This window comes from Carassius carassius, chromosome 14 (assembly GCF_963082965.1).
Source record: "Carassius carassius chromosome 14, fCarCar2.1, whole genome shotgun sequence".
Taxonomy (NCBI): Eukaryota; Metazoa; Chordata; class Actinopteri; order Cypriniformes; family Cyprinidae; genus Carassius; species Carassius carassius.
This window is the reverse complement of record NC_081768.1, coordinates 30,002,959-30,019,539: the sequence shown is the minus strand read 5'-3', so window position 1 is coordinate 30,019,539 and position 16,581 is coordinate 30,002,959. Positions and strand designations below refer to the sequence as shown.

At 37.5% G+C, this 16,581-nt stretch overlaps 1 protein-coding gene across 1 annotated transcript; it reads left to right on the top strand.

The window, feature by feature from the left end:
* The first annotated feature begins 671 nt into the window (after positions 1 to 671).
* LOC132157470 (interferon gamma receptor 1-like) lies at positions 672 to 16,158 on the top strand. The gene is made up of 7 exons (XM_059566827.1): positions 672 to 856; positions 12,501 to 12,618; positions 12,710 to 12,891; positions 13,659 to 13,792; positions 13,897 to 14,068; positions 15,317 to 15,438; positions 15,754 to 16,158. Exons 1-7 carry the CDS (start codon positions 787 to 789, stop codon positions 16,084 to 16,086), a joined length of 1,131 nt encoding a protein of 376 aa, XP_059422810.1. The 5' UTR covers positions 672 to 786; the 3' UTR covers positions 16,087 to 16,158.
* The last annotated feature ends 423 nt before the right edge of the window (positions 16,159 to 16,581 follow it).

The window sequence follows — 16,581 nt, the reverse complement described above, 5'->3', positions numbered from 1 at the left end:
AGGACCCTTAGAATAAAGTGTAACCATAGCAGGTAATACAAATAGCTATACTGTATGTGACAACACTGCAGGCTTTTGGATCAGTGTGTAAGCTTTTCATTGGCAATAACAGTGATTAAACATGGCTTTCATAATGAACTGACCACACTGAGAAATTATCACTACAGTTAAAGTTTGACAGTCCTGTTTTGCCTGCACTAATATAATTAGGATTATGTGTAGGCCTAGTCTATTTTCTTTACCAACAATTCAGGTAAGCTAACTTTCATGACAACTTTTTGCTTAGGGCTGGGCTGATAAGCTTCTTTGAAATGCAAGGTGGAAAGCACCGGATCTTTGAGATGGTCCTCCCTACTGAACACCAGATCCTACTCCTTCCACTTTACATATTCCCAAACCCACCAATCTCCACCCTCTAGATGTGGACCCAACCACGTCCCCTGGATCTCCTGCTCTGTCTGCAGTGAGGGACTACTGGGATCTTTTATTTTCACCAAGTTGCCAGATATTTTTTAAATTCGCAAGACAAAACACAACGTTTCACCATGTAAGGAGAATTCATATATTAAAAAATGTATATATTTTTACAATTAAATAAATAAACTACCTATATAGTTTTAATGCATTATAAACGAACCCGTGGCCTTCATGATATTCTGAGGGTTAATATCTGGCAACCCTGCGAGTGCGCGAGAGACGATCACACACACAGAGCTCGTTCAGGAACAGCGTTAGGACACACATCTAAGTGCGCCCTGCGACGGCTTTCAAAACACATTTCTGACTATGTCGAAGCATGCTGTGGTTCAGCTCGGTGTCGTTTACGCGTTACTGTTTCCAGCCGTCTTTGGGTTCGGTGAGTAACGTTATTAATATGCTAAAGCCTCTCGTGCTAACGGTAGCACATCGTTATAGTCGTATGTTTTTAACGTGATCTGTCACATTGTGAGCGTCTATGAGATATGCAGCATGCGTTCACGTTCATATTGAAATAAATTAACGTACATTCTTTACAGTAACATATATTCGACATACTATGAATCCGCTGTGTTTGTGTTATTTAAATGCGTGGATCCATGAGAGCAGGCCAGGCGCGATCAGGGAAATCCTGGAGATATAAACACGCTTTACTTACAATTATGATCTCACTGGCGCTAAATGACTGCAATCTTTAATTGCATATCTTAATTGTATATCTGTGGAGAATATGCTATTATAGGCTTTTTTATCTTCTGATCTGTTTTGGAATTCAATCTTTAAAAAACAGACAAACAAACAAAAAAAAAAAAAAACAAAAAAAACAACAACACACATTAGCGTATTAAAGCCCTTGAGGTTCAAACGTTCACATTTGGTTGTTTTTAAAACCCTTATTTAGTGTTTGTTTGTCTATAGTTGTAACGTCAGGCCTGTGTGCTCACATGCTAAAGGTCCTCTTCTCTTTTGTTTTGTTGTTTTCAGTATATATCTTGAGCTAATAGCATAGATCCGAGGAAATTATTGGTTTAATAACAAAATGTTTATTCTCTACTTTTGCATGAATTAAAAACAAAGACTGTATTATTTATATGTCAATGCACTTTATGTTCACAGTTAAAGAGGAAGCTTTGCACAAACAACTAGGGTTTTCGTTACTGTAACTATCGAACGTTACCACAAATTACAGTACTAGTGTTTTCGGCTCACGTGTTCTTGGTTTTACATCAATAAACATGGTTATGATTCAATACCAGTGAATATGAAAATAATTTAATCAGTACCACAGCGTTTTTATACAAGTAAGTACTTTACAAGAGCTTCACGTGTAATGTGAGCAAGACATAAAATCGGCTAAAATAATTAAAACAAGACAATAAAGAGAGAATGAGAGAATTATGGTGACAGAGATTCAATTAGTTTGAGCCAGCCAAATCAATAATTAAACATTATTTCATAATAACACAACCCAAATCCAAATGGCTAAAATCAATGGTTATGCATCTCTTATGTATGCAGTTCATTTACTAACTTTCCTTGTTCTGTTAAAGTGGCTTGCTTCGCAGATTTGAGCATTTTACTGGATTGCTCAGAGTCATAGCAGTCTGAGTCAATGACTTTATCATTTTTTCATTAAATAATAGATATCTGTTTGGTCTACTTGGCACATATGAGACCAGTCATCAGAGGATGCTCGTTCTTTCTATCGTGAGCGATGCCGTAGCCAGGGTTTGGGAATTAGTGAGGTGAGATGGAGAAGATGTTTGTGAAGATGTTTTCTGGGTTTGAAAGGATGAACACTGTAAAATTATACATTGGTCTATTTATAGCATTGTTAATATTTACTATAGATAAGGGTTGGATAATTATATCAGTTGTTTATTGTTCATGCAACAGTCCATACAACTGTTATCGTTTTCATTATAATAACTTTGTCTAGTTCTCTTATGGAGGTTTTTAGCGTGACTTTGTGAAAATGTAATGCCTACTGAATAAAATAGCGTAGACTTCTTCATGGTGTTGTTTTGTTTCGTTTTCTAACTTGTTCTTCAGATCTGAGTACTAGTGTTTAATGCTACTGTTCTTGACAACATTGATAACGTTTCTAATAGATAATATCATGATGTTTTTTGCGTTTGCCTTACCGAATGTGCCTAAATGGGAACACAAACTACAGCAGGGTTAAGGTCAGTGAAGGCCGTCTGCATCGTGAAACACTGGGAGAGATGTTACAGAGATCTTCAGCTCTGTGAGAAAACCACTGCTCAAAATGACTTCCAATACACTTAAATGACTCTCTGTTCTTATATATTGTTCCTGTTTTTCTTCTTATTTATATAATTTGCATGCATCATCAATAGTAGATTCAGTGTTGATTATCATGTTACTATGTGCAGTAAAGCATATTTTTATGTAGGTTTACATGTTATACAAGTTGTTTTTTGGAATAAATAAAGATAAATAGTTTGTCATAAACAGAGCTGTACACCATTTAGGCTAGATTCAAATATGCATATGATAAAAACCTTAGTATTTCTGTTTCTGAATTTAGAATGATCTGTTAGATATCATACATCTTAACAAAGACATCTGCCTGCAGGATCTTCATTTCTCTCCTCTAATGGCAGATCATCACATGGCTTCCAGCTAGAGTCCCACTCAATACGGTTGACTTTAGCAGATGTCTTATCTCTGTTGAAGTCATTTGTGTCAGTTTGCCTTGTCTCTTTAATGAACAGATGTTTGGGTCTAGAGTTCTAATACTTGTTTAAATAGTTGGATTTTTTTTTCTTCTGTGTTTGCGTGTTAAACCTCTTGTCATTTCTCTTTCGCACTTTCACTTCCTTCCTGTTCCTCTTTTCGTTCCTTCGTGTCTTTCTCTTATGTTTTCTTTCTCCATCCTTGTTGTGTTCAGCCAGCAAATGTATTGAAATGCTCCGGCCCAGTTTTAAATTGTTTATTTAAAAGTACATTATTGGTTCTAGAACGTGGTATGTAGCCTTTGGGTTTATTTTCACACTTGTTTCACAGTAAAACCACAGTTCGGTCTGATCTGAGTGGGTGTGAAAACGTCACTCATGATCACATGTGGTTACAGCTGCAAATCAGTGTGGCCTTAAACCTTGTTTGACAGAGTACATTATGGAGGTGTTACTCTGTCACTCTCGGGCTGAAATCTTAATGGTGATCGAGCAAAATAAACATCAAGCAAAGCAACCGCATTGAGTGGATTATTGCTATTACAATCTCTGCCCCCTGAGAGGCATGACAGAGCCCTGATCAAAAGAAATCAGTGTACAATCGTGGCCAAAGGTTTTGAGAATTACATAAATATTAGTTTTCAAAAAGTTTGCTGCTAAAATGCTTTTAGATCTTTGTTTCAGTTGTTTCTGTGATGTACTGAAATATAATTACAAGCACTTCATACGTTTCAAAGGCTTTTATCGACAATTACATGACATTTATGCAAAGAGTCAGTATTTGCAGTGTTGGCCCTTCTTTTTCAGGACCTCTGCAATTCGACTGGGCATGCTCTCAATCAACTTCTGGGCAAAATCCTGACTGATAGCAACCCATTCTTTCATAATCACTTCTTGGAGTTTGTCAGAATTAGTGGGTTTTTGTTTGTCCACCCACCTCTTGAGGATTGACCACAAGTTCTCAACGGGATTAAGATCTGGGGAGTTTCCAGGCCATGGACCCAAAATTTCAACATTCTGGTCCCCGAGCCACTTAGTTATCACTTTTGCCTTATGGCACGGTGCTCCATCGTGCTGGAAAATGCATTGTTCTTCACCAAACTGTTGTTGGATTGTTGGAAGAAGTTGCTGTTGGAGGGTGTTTTGGTACCATTCTTTATTCATGGCTGTGTTTTTGGGCAGAATTGTGAGTGAGCCCACTCCCTTGGATGAGAAGCAACCCCACACATGAATGGTGTCAGGATGCTTTACTGTTGGCATGACACAGGACTGATGTTAGCGCTCACCTTTTCTTCTCCGGACAAGCCTTTTTCCAGATGCCCCAAACAATCGAAAAGGGGCTTCATCGGAGAATATGACTTTGCCCCAGTCCTCAGCAGTCCATTCACTATACTTTCTGCAGAAGATCAATCTGTCCCTGATGTTTTTTTTGGAGAGAAGTGGCTTCTTTGCTGCCCTTCTTGACACCAGGCCATCTTCCAGAAGTATTGTCCTCACTGTGCGTGCAGATGCGCTCACACCTGCCTGCTGCCATTCCTGAGCAAGCTCTGCACTGGTGGCACTCCGATCCCGCAGCTGAATCCTCTTTAGGAGACCATCCTGGCGCTTGCTGGACTTTCTTGGACGCCCTGAAGCCTTCTTTACTAGAATTGAACCTCTTTCCTTGAAGTTCTTGATGATCCTATAAATTGTTGATTTAGGTGCAATCTTAGTAGCCACAATATCCTTGCCTGTGAAGCCATTTTCATGCAACGCAATGATGGCTGCATGCGTTTCTTTGCAGGTCACCATGGTTAACAATGGAAGAACAATGATTTCAAGCATCACCCTCCTTTTAACATGTCAAGTCTGCCATTCTAACCCAATCAGCCTGACATAATGATCTCCAGCCTTGTGCTCGTCAACATTCTCACCTGAGTTAACAAGACGATTACTGAAATGATCTCAGCAGGTCCTTTAATGACAGCAATGAAATGCAGTGGAAAGGTTTTTTGGGATTAAGTTAATTTTCATGGCAAAGAAGGACTATTCATCTGATCACTCTTCATAACATTCTGGAGTATATGCAAATTGCTATTTTAAAAACTTAAGCAGCAACTTTTCCAATTTCCAATATTTATGTGATTCTCAAAGTTTTTGGCCACGACTGTAGAGTAACAACAGAAGATAGGGCAAATGAGCAAGGTTGGCATGTGGTAGGGGTAGGCAATAAGACCTCAAACCAAAACCTTGATTAATTGAACAAATTACATTGAATACAATTATTGAACGATTATTTTATTAATTAATTTATTGAATCATTTAGTTTTGCCCTCATTGTTCTTTAAAGGTTTGTACTGTAAATATTCTCGGCTATTAAAAGGTGGGATTTTTTTTGTTATAATTTATATTTGTGATTTTAAAATAATTGAAGGAAACAAACTATTTGTGGTTATTTGTTGAATATTTCAAACAATTAAAACCAGAGCTTGCTTAAAATGAAGATAGATGTCTTGTGGAAAAAAAAAAAACAGTTAGTGAATTGTTGGCCTTCTGGAAAGTATGTTCATTTAGGGCTGGGCGATATGGAGCAAAAAATATATCTCGATATATTTTGCTGTATCTCGATATATGATATATATCTCTATCTTTACAGGAAAAATAGCCCCCAAAAAACTACTGTAAAAACAAATATATCAAATATTATGTTTTATTGTTATCTAATTCTGTTTAAGCAAGTGTAATTATTTAAAAGCAGAAAAACAACTTAATTTGTTAAATTTTTTTCTTAAAGTAGCCTTATGAGAAATGTTTTTTCCCCTCTGAAATTCTGTGTATTCACATTTTTCTGGTTATCAAATGAAGGCATAAAACATTCATTTAATTTATCTTTTAATAATTGAAAATTAAGCACTTTATTTTTTGGTAAACAAAGGGGATTTACTATTAAAAATAATACATGGAAGAAATGTTGTGTGATTATTCCTTAAATTATGTTCGTTTCATTTTAGGCTAGTATAGGCTAGTAATAGATTTCTGGCAAATACTTTTATTTTGACGGGTTTACATTTCTGTGCATGTGATACTACAGTCTATGATGTGATATGACGCTAGTTTTACTCAAATCAAACGGACAGATGCCAGTGTTGCCAAGTCCGCTTATTATAAGCGGCTTTGGGCTTGTTTTTCTGTAAAGTCGCTTACAAATATTGGTAGTCGCGGGTCGCGTTTTTTTGGGCTTGTTTCTAAAGTGTAGTTGCTTATTTGGCCTTGTTCCCAGCTCCATAATAAGTTATCAAGCAGATATTTTCTATATGTTATTTAAACGTAGTTCTAGCCTGTTCTCTCTGTCCCTCCCTTTCCCCCATACACACAGGAGACAGCTGAGTTTTTTCCCACCCACATCCTGCTCCTAATTGGCTCTGACCGAGATGGCAACGAGTACTAGCCAATCAGAGGCAGAGCAGGGCGATCTGTTTTTTTTTTTCTGGTTAGGAAAACGTCGTCATTGAGTGACGTAAACTTTAAATAAATGCGCGCAAGTTGCGACTGATGGTGACTGACTGGGCTTTTTAATTATCAGATGTTTACGGTGTATATAATGTACTCGGTACATCAGTCTATATTTGATATCCCATCAGTTTTCTAATGTTAATTAATGTTAAAAGGTGGTTTAACTCCCTCTTGTGGTCGTTGTCCTGAAGCTCAGGGGGGAGAAAAATAAATAAACTGTACCTTAGTTCACCAATCTGTCCACATGGATGTAAATTGACAGTCTGTACCCACAGTTTAAAATCCGTCCCCACGAATTGTAAAACCATACACACAGTTTATTTATTTTTCTCTTCCCAGAACCTAGGGGGGGTCCGTAGAAAAAGTCGCTTGTTTTGGGCTTGTTTTCACAGGCCTGGTTGCTTATTTGTCTCGCGAGATCTGGCAACACTGTCAGATGCTCATGAAGTGACTCTCAGTGCAGTTCTGGATATGTTGTTCATGTTTTCACGTCTTTATTTAGGGAGAGGACAGAAGCTGAAATCACCGGAGCGACACGCGCGCTTCCGTGTGTTTAATGAATGAAGACACGCTTCTGCGCCATTCATTAACACAGTGAAGTTCACTAAAATTCTTGAATCGATTTTACTTGACAATCCTCATAAGGCTGCGGTTCTTTCAGTTGGTTGTGCATCTTTTTCTTCCACTCAACTTTCTGTTAACATGCTTGGATACAGCACTCTGTGAACAGCCAGGTTATTGGCAATTAAGTTTTGTGACTTACACACCTTGTGAAGGGTGTTTTGAGTTATTATATTGAAATACTCTGACATTCTTCTTTTCAAATCCTTGTTTTGTACTTCTAATTAGTGACCATTGTTTAGTTTTGATCTCTACCCTGCACTTCTGTTTGTCACTTCTGAGCGGCGCATGTGCAAAGCCGACCTCATACGTCATCCGGCCGGAACTGTTTCTGTGTACAACAGTGAGCACAAGCTAGATAAATTTGATTTTTTGCCAACCTTTCAACTTTTTCAAAATCGTTAACACACTTTACAAAAACAGTTTGGTATATTGATGCACCGAAATGAAAATTCTGCACCGAAACCGAAAATTTAGGATGCACTTGGCCGAAAACCGAAACTGAAGCCGAAAATGGCTTCTTTTAAAAACGTATATATATATATATTGCTTGGATTTAATGGATCTGAATTGAAAAATCACAATATAATAATCAAACTTTTATTAACAGTTACATAACAAAACATAAAATATTTTTTACAATAAATATAAATAATAATTATTCTTCAAGTTTTATGTTCCATCAAATAAAATAGTTTTTTAAAAATTGTGCAAAAAAAATCCCCAATTTTGGGGATCCGTTTTTCAACGCCAAATATAGGCAAATCCACCGACAACTAAACAGGCATTAGGGCGAACGTAAAGAGGGCGCTTGAGACGCGCACAAGTCAGCAATGTGGACTGCCATAACATCAATGAAAAACATTACTGAAGGCTACATTGATATTATGCACTAATAGGCTCTGTGTGTGTGTGTGTGTGTGTGTGTGTGTCAGAACCTGCAGTTGCTGTGTGACGCGCGTTCGCTGCGAGCGTATAGTGACGAGCTGGACGCGCTCCGAGAGAAGGCCGTTAAAATCGATTCCCTGTTTTCGCTTTCGAAACTTGTGTTGGATGGTCCGATCGATTGTGCAGCTTTTGTGACAAGCTTTTTTTGATTGTGACAGCCCTTTGACATGCTTAATCTTTGATAGGCAGACGCGTGATAACAGCTCGACCGTGAGTGAAACCTAAGCGCTTGCTCACGGATGGGAGGGGCGGGTGACATTCATTTTCGGTTTACGTTTTCGGCTGTTTTTTTTATTTCGGCCCGAAACCGATAATGCCATTTCGGACGAAAATTTTCGGCGGCCGAAATTTCGGTGCACCCCTAGTTTGGTACATCAGAAGGCTTTTGATAACTTTTGCCAAAATACTCTGAAATTGATCTGGGCCAATTTTGGTGTAAATTTGATAAACTGTCTAGGACGATTTCAAAAAGGTATGATTTTTCAGAAAAGTCAAAATTGTGAAAAAAATCATGACCCATAGAAGTGTACTTTTTGGTGTGCATTCGACTCTGCATTAGCCAAGGCATCAGAGGGATTTTATTTATTTTAGTTGTTTAAACCTTAAAGATTAAAAGTTATTAGCAAAAACATGATACAGATTTTGCCTGTTGGTAGTGCTAAAGAGTTTGAGTTAGACTCCAAATTTGCTATGGTTAATATTGAGACTGTTCTCAATTTGTGCATCAAATTTCATAACTATCCCGCAAGCGTTTCTATGGTCTGCCATAAACTTCCAGTGTGGAAGGTACAATAAGTGTCTAAGCACCTTCAATGATTGGCACCTAATAATAACAATAATAATAATAAATATAGCTGCAAGCAGCAATTACGGGGCCAAGCACTCCAGCTGCAAATTTAGGAGGTAAGCATGGCATGGAGGACCACATCAAATGCAACAGTGAGCAGTTACAGCAGTTTTAGGATGATTGTAATTGAAATGGCTGAAAAAGCATAAATACAACCACTAGTTAATAAGATCAAATGGCCTATCACTTTTGGCCAACAGGTGGCGCTGTATTCATATCAATTTGGTGTACTCTGTGTGACTTGTCAATGACACACACAAAGTTTGGTGTCAATATGCCAAAGCATTGCAGAGATACAGCCTCAAGCGTTATTTTGGCATTGTGCCTCAAATTCGTCGCTGTGGTATGCAAAAACGGTTATGTCTATCGACACGAAATCCATAAGATTTTGTCAGCACAGTCTGAAGATCATTTGATTCAAATTTGGTGAAAATCGAACCTACGGTTGATGAGGAGTTCGAAAAAGAAGCTTTTCAAGATAAATCAAAATGGCGGACCGGAAGTTCAGCTTAATTTGACATATGTGGTATCTATGTTGTCGGCATAAGACAGGGATTATTTTGAGACCAGTTTCATTACAATAGGCTAAAGCATTAAAAAGTTATTAGCATTTTTAAAAGTGTAATTATTCATGGTTAATGAATGGTTTATTACTCTTGACCAATAGGTGGCGCTGTTACCAAATTTATGTGGCATGGTCAGTGTGAGGTGTGGATGACACATACAAAGTTTGGTGCAAATATGTTAAAGCGTTGCTGAGATACAGCCTCAAATGCATTTTGGCACCCTTCCAGCAAATTCGTTGATGCGCTAAATGAGAACCGTTTCATATATCGACACGAAATACATAACTTTTTGTCAGCATGGTCTGAAGATGATCCGAGTCAAATTTGGTGAAAATCGGACTAACGGTTTAGGAGGAGTTCGAAAAAGTAGGTTTTCAACATTAATCAAAATGGCGGACAGTATGGCCAATTTTGGCATAATTGGTATCTATGTTCTCAGCATGACCCAAAGAATACGGGGAGACCATTATCATTTCAATTGTCTAATTTACTCAAAAGCTATTAGCATTTTTGTGATATTTCATTATAACTTTTGACCACAAGGTGGCGCCGCCACCAAACTTTTTGCGTACCTTCAGGGCATGGAGCCGAACATTTTTGTAATTATTTTCGTAACGATACGGTAATGCGTTCAAAAAATACAGCATTTTAAAGCGTAATTCAAAATGGCCGTCGCCTAAAATGGCTGACACGGGAAAATTGTATATCATTCGACTCGACATGACCCACTGAATCTAAAGAGATCAGTTTTGTGATTTTTGGCCAAACCATTCGGAAGTTATAAGCAAAAATATGCATTTTTCATATCCCCTGACCACTAGGTGGCACTGCGTTGAAACACTGCAGCTAGGCTCAGGACATGCTTGTTATAACACACACCAAGTTTGGTCTCAATATGCCAAACCGTTGCCGAGATATAGCCTCACATGCATTTTTGCGTGCTTTTCGTCAAATTTGTTCACGTGTCATTCGACAACGGTTGGACGAATGAACTTGAATTCCATAACTTTTTGCCAGCATGGTCTGAAGATGATCTGAGCCAATTTTCGTGGCAATCGGACTAACCGTCTAGGACGAGTTCGAAAAAGTAGGTTTTTCAAAAAAATTAAAATAGCGAAAAAACTAAACCTTGCGATTTTTGAATTTGGGGATTTATTCGACTTGGCATGAGCCAAGGATTCAGAGGAAAAAAGAATTTCCATTTTCTGGCTTACGGTTCAAAAGTTATTAGCATTCAAACATTGAAAGTTTGGACAAGTGGTGGCGCTAGAGAGTAGGAGTTAGAGACTTCAAATTTGCTATAGTTAATGTTGGGACTGTCCTCTATCAGTGTGCCAAATTATACAACTTTCCCGCAATCAGTTCTATGGGCTGCCATAGACCTGCGGCGGAAGAAGAAGAAGAAGAATAACGCCAACGATTACAATAGGTGCCTACGCACCTTCGGTGCTTGGCCCCTAATAATAATAAAGCATTTTATGTGTGTCAAATAAAATGAAAACCATTTTCGTCATCTCATCTAGGCTCCAAAAAATAATAATAATACCAGACACCTGTGTGAGAGACTGTTATTAAATGCATGTATTTTTGGCACCTAGGTGTGCTGATTTTATTTTTTTCTGGTTTCATTTTTGTTGTTGTTGTGCACCCTGTTTGAGAGATTTTCCAGTGGTGTGCAAGCTTTTGTTTTAAACTTTATAGGTACCAAAGTAGGCAAGTCAATGCATGTTTATTTATATTGCACATTTCATACACCATGGTAATTCATAGTGCTTTACATAAAAGAAAAGAAAATAACAATAAAACAAGGAATTAAAAAAAAACTGTGAAAAGGATTTAAAATTGATTTACAAGACTTAAAAATGAATATACATCAAATATAGTGCAATCAGTTCAGTCATTGCACAGTGCTCACTGCTCATTCAATAAATGCACAGCTAAACAGATAAGTTTTGAGTAGCAATGAATAGCAATATATAAAATGCTACAGGGACTTCCATGAATACACCATGATTCTGAATTTTTTAAGTCTTTATATTAACGCAGAGCTGCATTTCCTGTGATTGCAAATGCTATCAGACAACTTCCTCAATTCAGAATGAACTGAAATAGCAGGCTGTTATGATGGTTGGTCATTCACAAAACACATGTACTCATCTAAGGCCTTTTTTTTAAGTACCTTGACTCAATCAACACAAAATCAGCACACCTGAAAATCGATAGGTGTGTATGAAGAATAGTCCAACAACACTGTCGAGGAAAAAAAAAAAAAAATTCCAATCAGTACTTGCTACATAATGAAGTTTATTATCACAAGCACCTCCGAGTTAACCGTCATACAGTGAGTGGCTACTGTTCAGCTTCCACACTGTGCACAAACACTTCAATGGTGCAGATTGTTTTTGATTATTATTAGAGCGCGCAGCCATTTAATTTTGCTGCTATTTAAGTTTCAGATGATAAGACACATTTGAGGTTGATGATTGAATGGAACGCTTGGATGTTCTGTAATTACCACATAGACTTGCTGTTAATGATCTAACTATAAATAAAAAAAAAAAATACATTTTAAGCTAATTAATTTTTGATTGACTGATGGTTAGTAGACTATTAGGGAGCAACCCTAATATTTAGATCATAAGATCCAAAATTCAGTGATTTTGTGATTGAGCAAACCTCAAAATCTAGTCCCAAGATTGTGACGTCTCTGAAGGTGACATCCGTTTTAAAAACAAGTCAGCATTTCAGTAGCTGTTTCATGAGCTGTTCTCATGAGCTTTGAGTTTATGAAATAGACTAAATAAGATAATAAACTGAATCTGAATCTAACTTTTAGTTTTTTTTCTACAGTTCCCTCTCCAACAAACGTCAGTGTTGTTTGTCACAATTTTGTGAACGTCCTCTACTGGAACCACAGTAACCCAACTGAACAGACGAAATTTGCCATAAAAGTTGAAGCTTATGAAAGGTATGTGTGTGTCAAAGCAGCAGATCAAGAAAAAATGACATTACTTAATCACAATCACATTCCTTAATCTCTCTGTCCCATTTTTCTCCAGTGCTTCCCAAACAGTGGACACCTCTCAGACGTACCTTGATATCAGCAGTTACAGCACAGATGTGGAAGATGATTACTTGGTGTTCCTGACAGCACATGATGGGCAAGAGAAATCAGAAAACGTCTCCATCAGATTCACTTACAGCAAAGACTATTTTGATGAGAAGAAACATAAATATAAATGTAAGTTTTCTGAGTATAACAGTGTTTGCAAGGCACTGTTGATGATGAAACACTATTGATGTTTCTCAGACATTTTACGACTCATTTTCTAAGTATAAAACTTCTGCAGGTCATTCAGCCCAAACCGTTGGTAGAGTTGGCATCATTAAAGGGATATTTCACCCAAAAGTCTGACTAAAGTAGAAATACTTTGTCCCCCACTAGAATGAGGGGGATTCCCTTCAAAACATGATTGGGCTAGTTTTGAGTAGCAATTGGGCGGGTTTTGTTGTGCAACCCTATTTTTTTTTTCGGGACACATTGCTAGTGTGGAGAGACTGTTTATGAATTATTGGGATTATAAAACAATGAGTGGGTGTATTTTTACTATTATAGGTTTTCACACACTGCGGCCACACAACGGTGTTCAAACACCTTATAAAAGTGATTTTTTGCATTCTGTGGCATCTTTAAGATATTTTTGATGGAATTGGAGAACTCTCTGACCCTTCAATATTTGCTTAATTTGTGCTTTCTGTACTGCATCTAAGTCCTCACATGGCAGCATTTCATTTACACAGAACCAAAGCCTAAAAGAGAATAGCTTCACTAGATCATTAACTCTCATTCCACTGCCTTCACGCTCTTCTGCTCTTTCACATCTGCTTTTTCGTTCAGGAAATGCAAATCTATTTGAATTTTAGTGTTGGAATTAATTTGCTTTAGTCTATTACCAAATGACTTTTCCATTTCAGATTTCTTAATGCAATATTGTCTTTTGCCTGCAGGCTCTTTGGACTTTCCAGCTGTGAATACATCTGTCCACAAAGATGTGATCGAAGTGTCCTTTCAGCACCCTTTCATGCTTTATAAGCAAGAGATTATGAATGATGAATTTATGTACACAATCACACATGATGAGGTTGGAAAAGCAGTCACACAGACTCCTCCATGTCCTTATTCAAATGTTAGTCATGTTGGGATGTTGAATTGTTACAATCACTCTGTTCTTTTCTCCTTCTTCAGCAAATGGTAGAATACTCATGTTTTGAGGAGGATGAACTGTGCATTGCAGAAGTCCACTTTAACCAAAGCGTTGCTGGACAGTGTGTGGAGCTGAAGCTTGAAGGGGTGATTGCTGGTATTCCTTCATATACCTTCAGAAACATTTGTGTCCCTCAGCAGCCGCCTGAGAACGGTAAAACCATTATCAGTTTAATTGTTCATTTTTGGTAATGTAGTGCAACTAACTTACGCTTAGAAGTGCAGGCGCTGACACAAGCTGTGTTTGAAATCATCGCCATCCCCTCGCTGACTATTCTCTGTCATATAGTCCACTACATGAGAAAGGGTTGCAAAACATCATATGAAGATGATGTTGTTATTGATTTTTGGCAATTTTAAAATCAGATCTGGGTTAGGCTTTGTTCAACTTAATGTACAAAGTTTACTTCCTAAAATGGATACGTTTCATAAATGTGTTATTTATTATTTTTCATAGAAGATTCTGCGCTTTCGAGTCATATAAAAGGTAAAAAAAAAAAATTCCCTGCTCAGTTGAACTAAATCTTTAAGACTGTTGTGCTTAAAGTGAAAATGAATGAAAAGTGTTTATTGTGGCATACGTTTAAGATCTTAGCATTATAACAGATCACACACGGTGTTGAGCACAGATTAGTCACCAGTGAGGATAAATCTGCAGAACGCTACAGTTGTGTTCAGGTCATGCGTTCACTGAATGTATTCTGTACTCTCTCGAATATTGTCATCACAAACAGTAGAAACCATGTAAACGAGAAATTAGTCATTTTATAGTACCAGTCATGTTACCATAGACATTGCTCTTCCCTGTATTCATTTTATTTGTGCAGGAATTAAAAAAGCATTACATTTTATTTAAAAAATACTGCAGATCCCCTGAAAATTGTATAATTTATATAATCTATGTTGGTTATTTTAGGCAATGTTATGCAATCCAGACAGGTGGTTTGATATCAGCAAGCGTGTATGTTAACATATAATTTACCACAGTTGTAAAGTGCTGGAAAATCTTAAAATTGTACCTTGAAAGTGCTTGAAAAATGCTTGAATCTTTAGTTTTTTACTTTGGCTTTTATCTTTAATAGATTCTCGAAGTTGAATTTTAAAGAAATATTATTAATTTGAGATCTTTACTTTACTGGTTACAACCTTTGCCTGCTGGAGTTAAACTCTTTTGTGATACTTTTAATATTCAGCTATTAATATGCATCTTGGCCAGGTCACTTATGAAAGTTTAACCTGGTTAAATAAAAGACAAATAAAAATAAATAGGTCAATATTGTCATTTTTGTGCTTCTAGCACCAAACAGCACTACATTACTCAAAGTATATTCTTAAATTATTCATTATTATTTGTGATTACTAGAGTTGATGCTTCATTGAATTGTTCTTGACTTTTCTGTAGACAAAACGGGAATAATCGCAGCTTTGATAGGCGTAGGAACCATTGTGCTCTTCATTTTCATGGGCTTTGTGTGGCTGCTCTGCAGGAAGTGGTCCAAAATCCCCAAAATTCCTGCATTTTTGGTATGTGGCTTTTGGTCGTTTCATTGTGTATTGGGCTATATATATTTTTTTTTCCCATTTAAATTCTAGTATAGACATATTTCAGCAAAAAAATATCCCTTATGATAGTGATATCCTATGACATCTACTTTCATTTTATGAACAACCAACAGAACAAAGCCATGCACATGTTTGAAGCACTATGAAGATCAGTACATTTCTTTAGGATTTGTTCTTTATTCAGCAGTGCTATGTATTTGTGATGTGTCTGCTCATGTGCTGTGGACTCCCCATCAGCAGAACCAAGACTAATCATTTGCTTCTTTCCATATGCAGCGGAACGTTATACCCGTCCAGTCTTCTACAACCCAACCCGAGCCGACCCCCATTTCTAGAATGACACCTCAGGGACACACACCCCTACTGACACAGACTTTTAGTTATGATTCTTTCCCCAGTTCCCCAACTGAGAAAGACTGCAAAGAAAACACTATCCTTGATGACACCGGAGTGGCTCTCCCTGTGGTTTCTGAAGAGGACATGGAGGGTGAAGACTTTGAAGGCTTGCAGGTTTGCAGGTCGTCTGACTATGACAGTCCTAAATTCCTGCAGGAGATGAGTCCAGGGGACTTTACTGAGGGATACGGCCCTCGGCCTCCAGTGATTTAGGTCTAAACGTGTGTAAGAATGACACTGGAAAGTGATTGCATTTCTTGTGGAAAGACGGCTTGTTCACACCAAGTCCTTGTTATATATATTTTTTGTTCCATTAACAATTTCACACACTGATCAGAAGACTTGTGTTGTGTGCCCAGAAACAAAACTACATTATAATCAAAGCTATGTACAATGCAGGCAGTGACATCTGGTTTCCACAGTGCAGAGGGTTCGGTTGTGGTGAGAGCGATCTCGTTTTGTTGCGATGTGTTAACTACAGCAATGGCGAGTTTCAAAAAAGTGCTGAAACGTACGCTGTGGGGGGGGGGGATTGGTAATGTCTTTTTCATGACATTTGCAGACATTTTCACTAATGCAGTGTTAAAGTGTCCTTGTTACACATGATACATATACTTACTCTTATAATAACGATAAATTATGCATAATTGCATGCAAGTGACCCTAATCCTAACCATATACTAAGTACATGTGGTTAATTAATATTAC

Bases quoted from the DNA above. Each gene is read 5' to 3' on its own strand.
- LOC132157470 (XM_059566827.1), top strand. From the start codon at position 787: ATGTCGAAGCATGCTGTGGTTCAGCTCGGTGTCGTTTACGCGTTACTG. The intron at 857-12,500 runs GTGAGTAACGTT...TTTTTTCTACAG, and splicing joins TCCAGCCGTCTTTGGGTTCG to TTCCCTCTCCAACAAACGTC. The intron at 12,892-13,658 runs GTAAGTTTTCTG...TTTTGCCTGCAG, and splicing joins GAAGAAACATAAATATAAAT to GCTCTTTGGACTTTCCAGCT.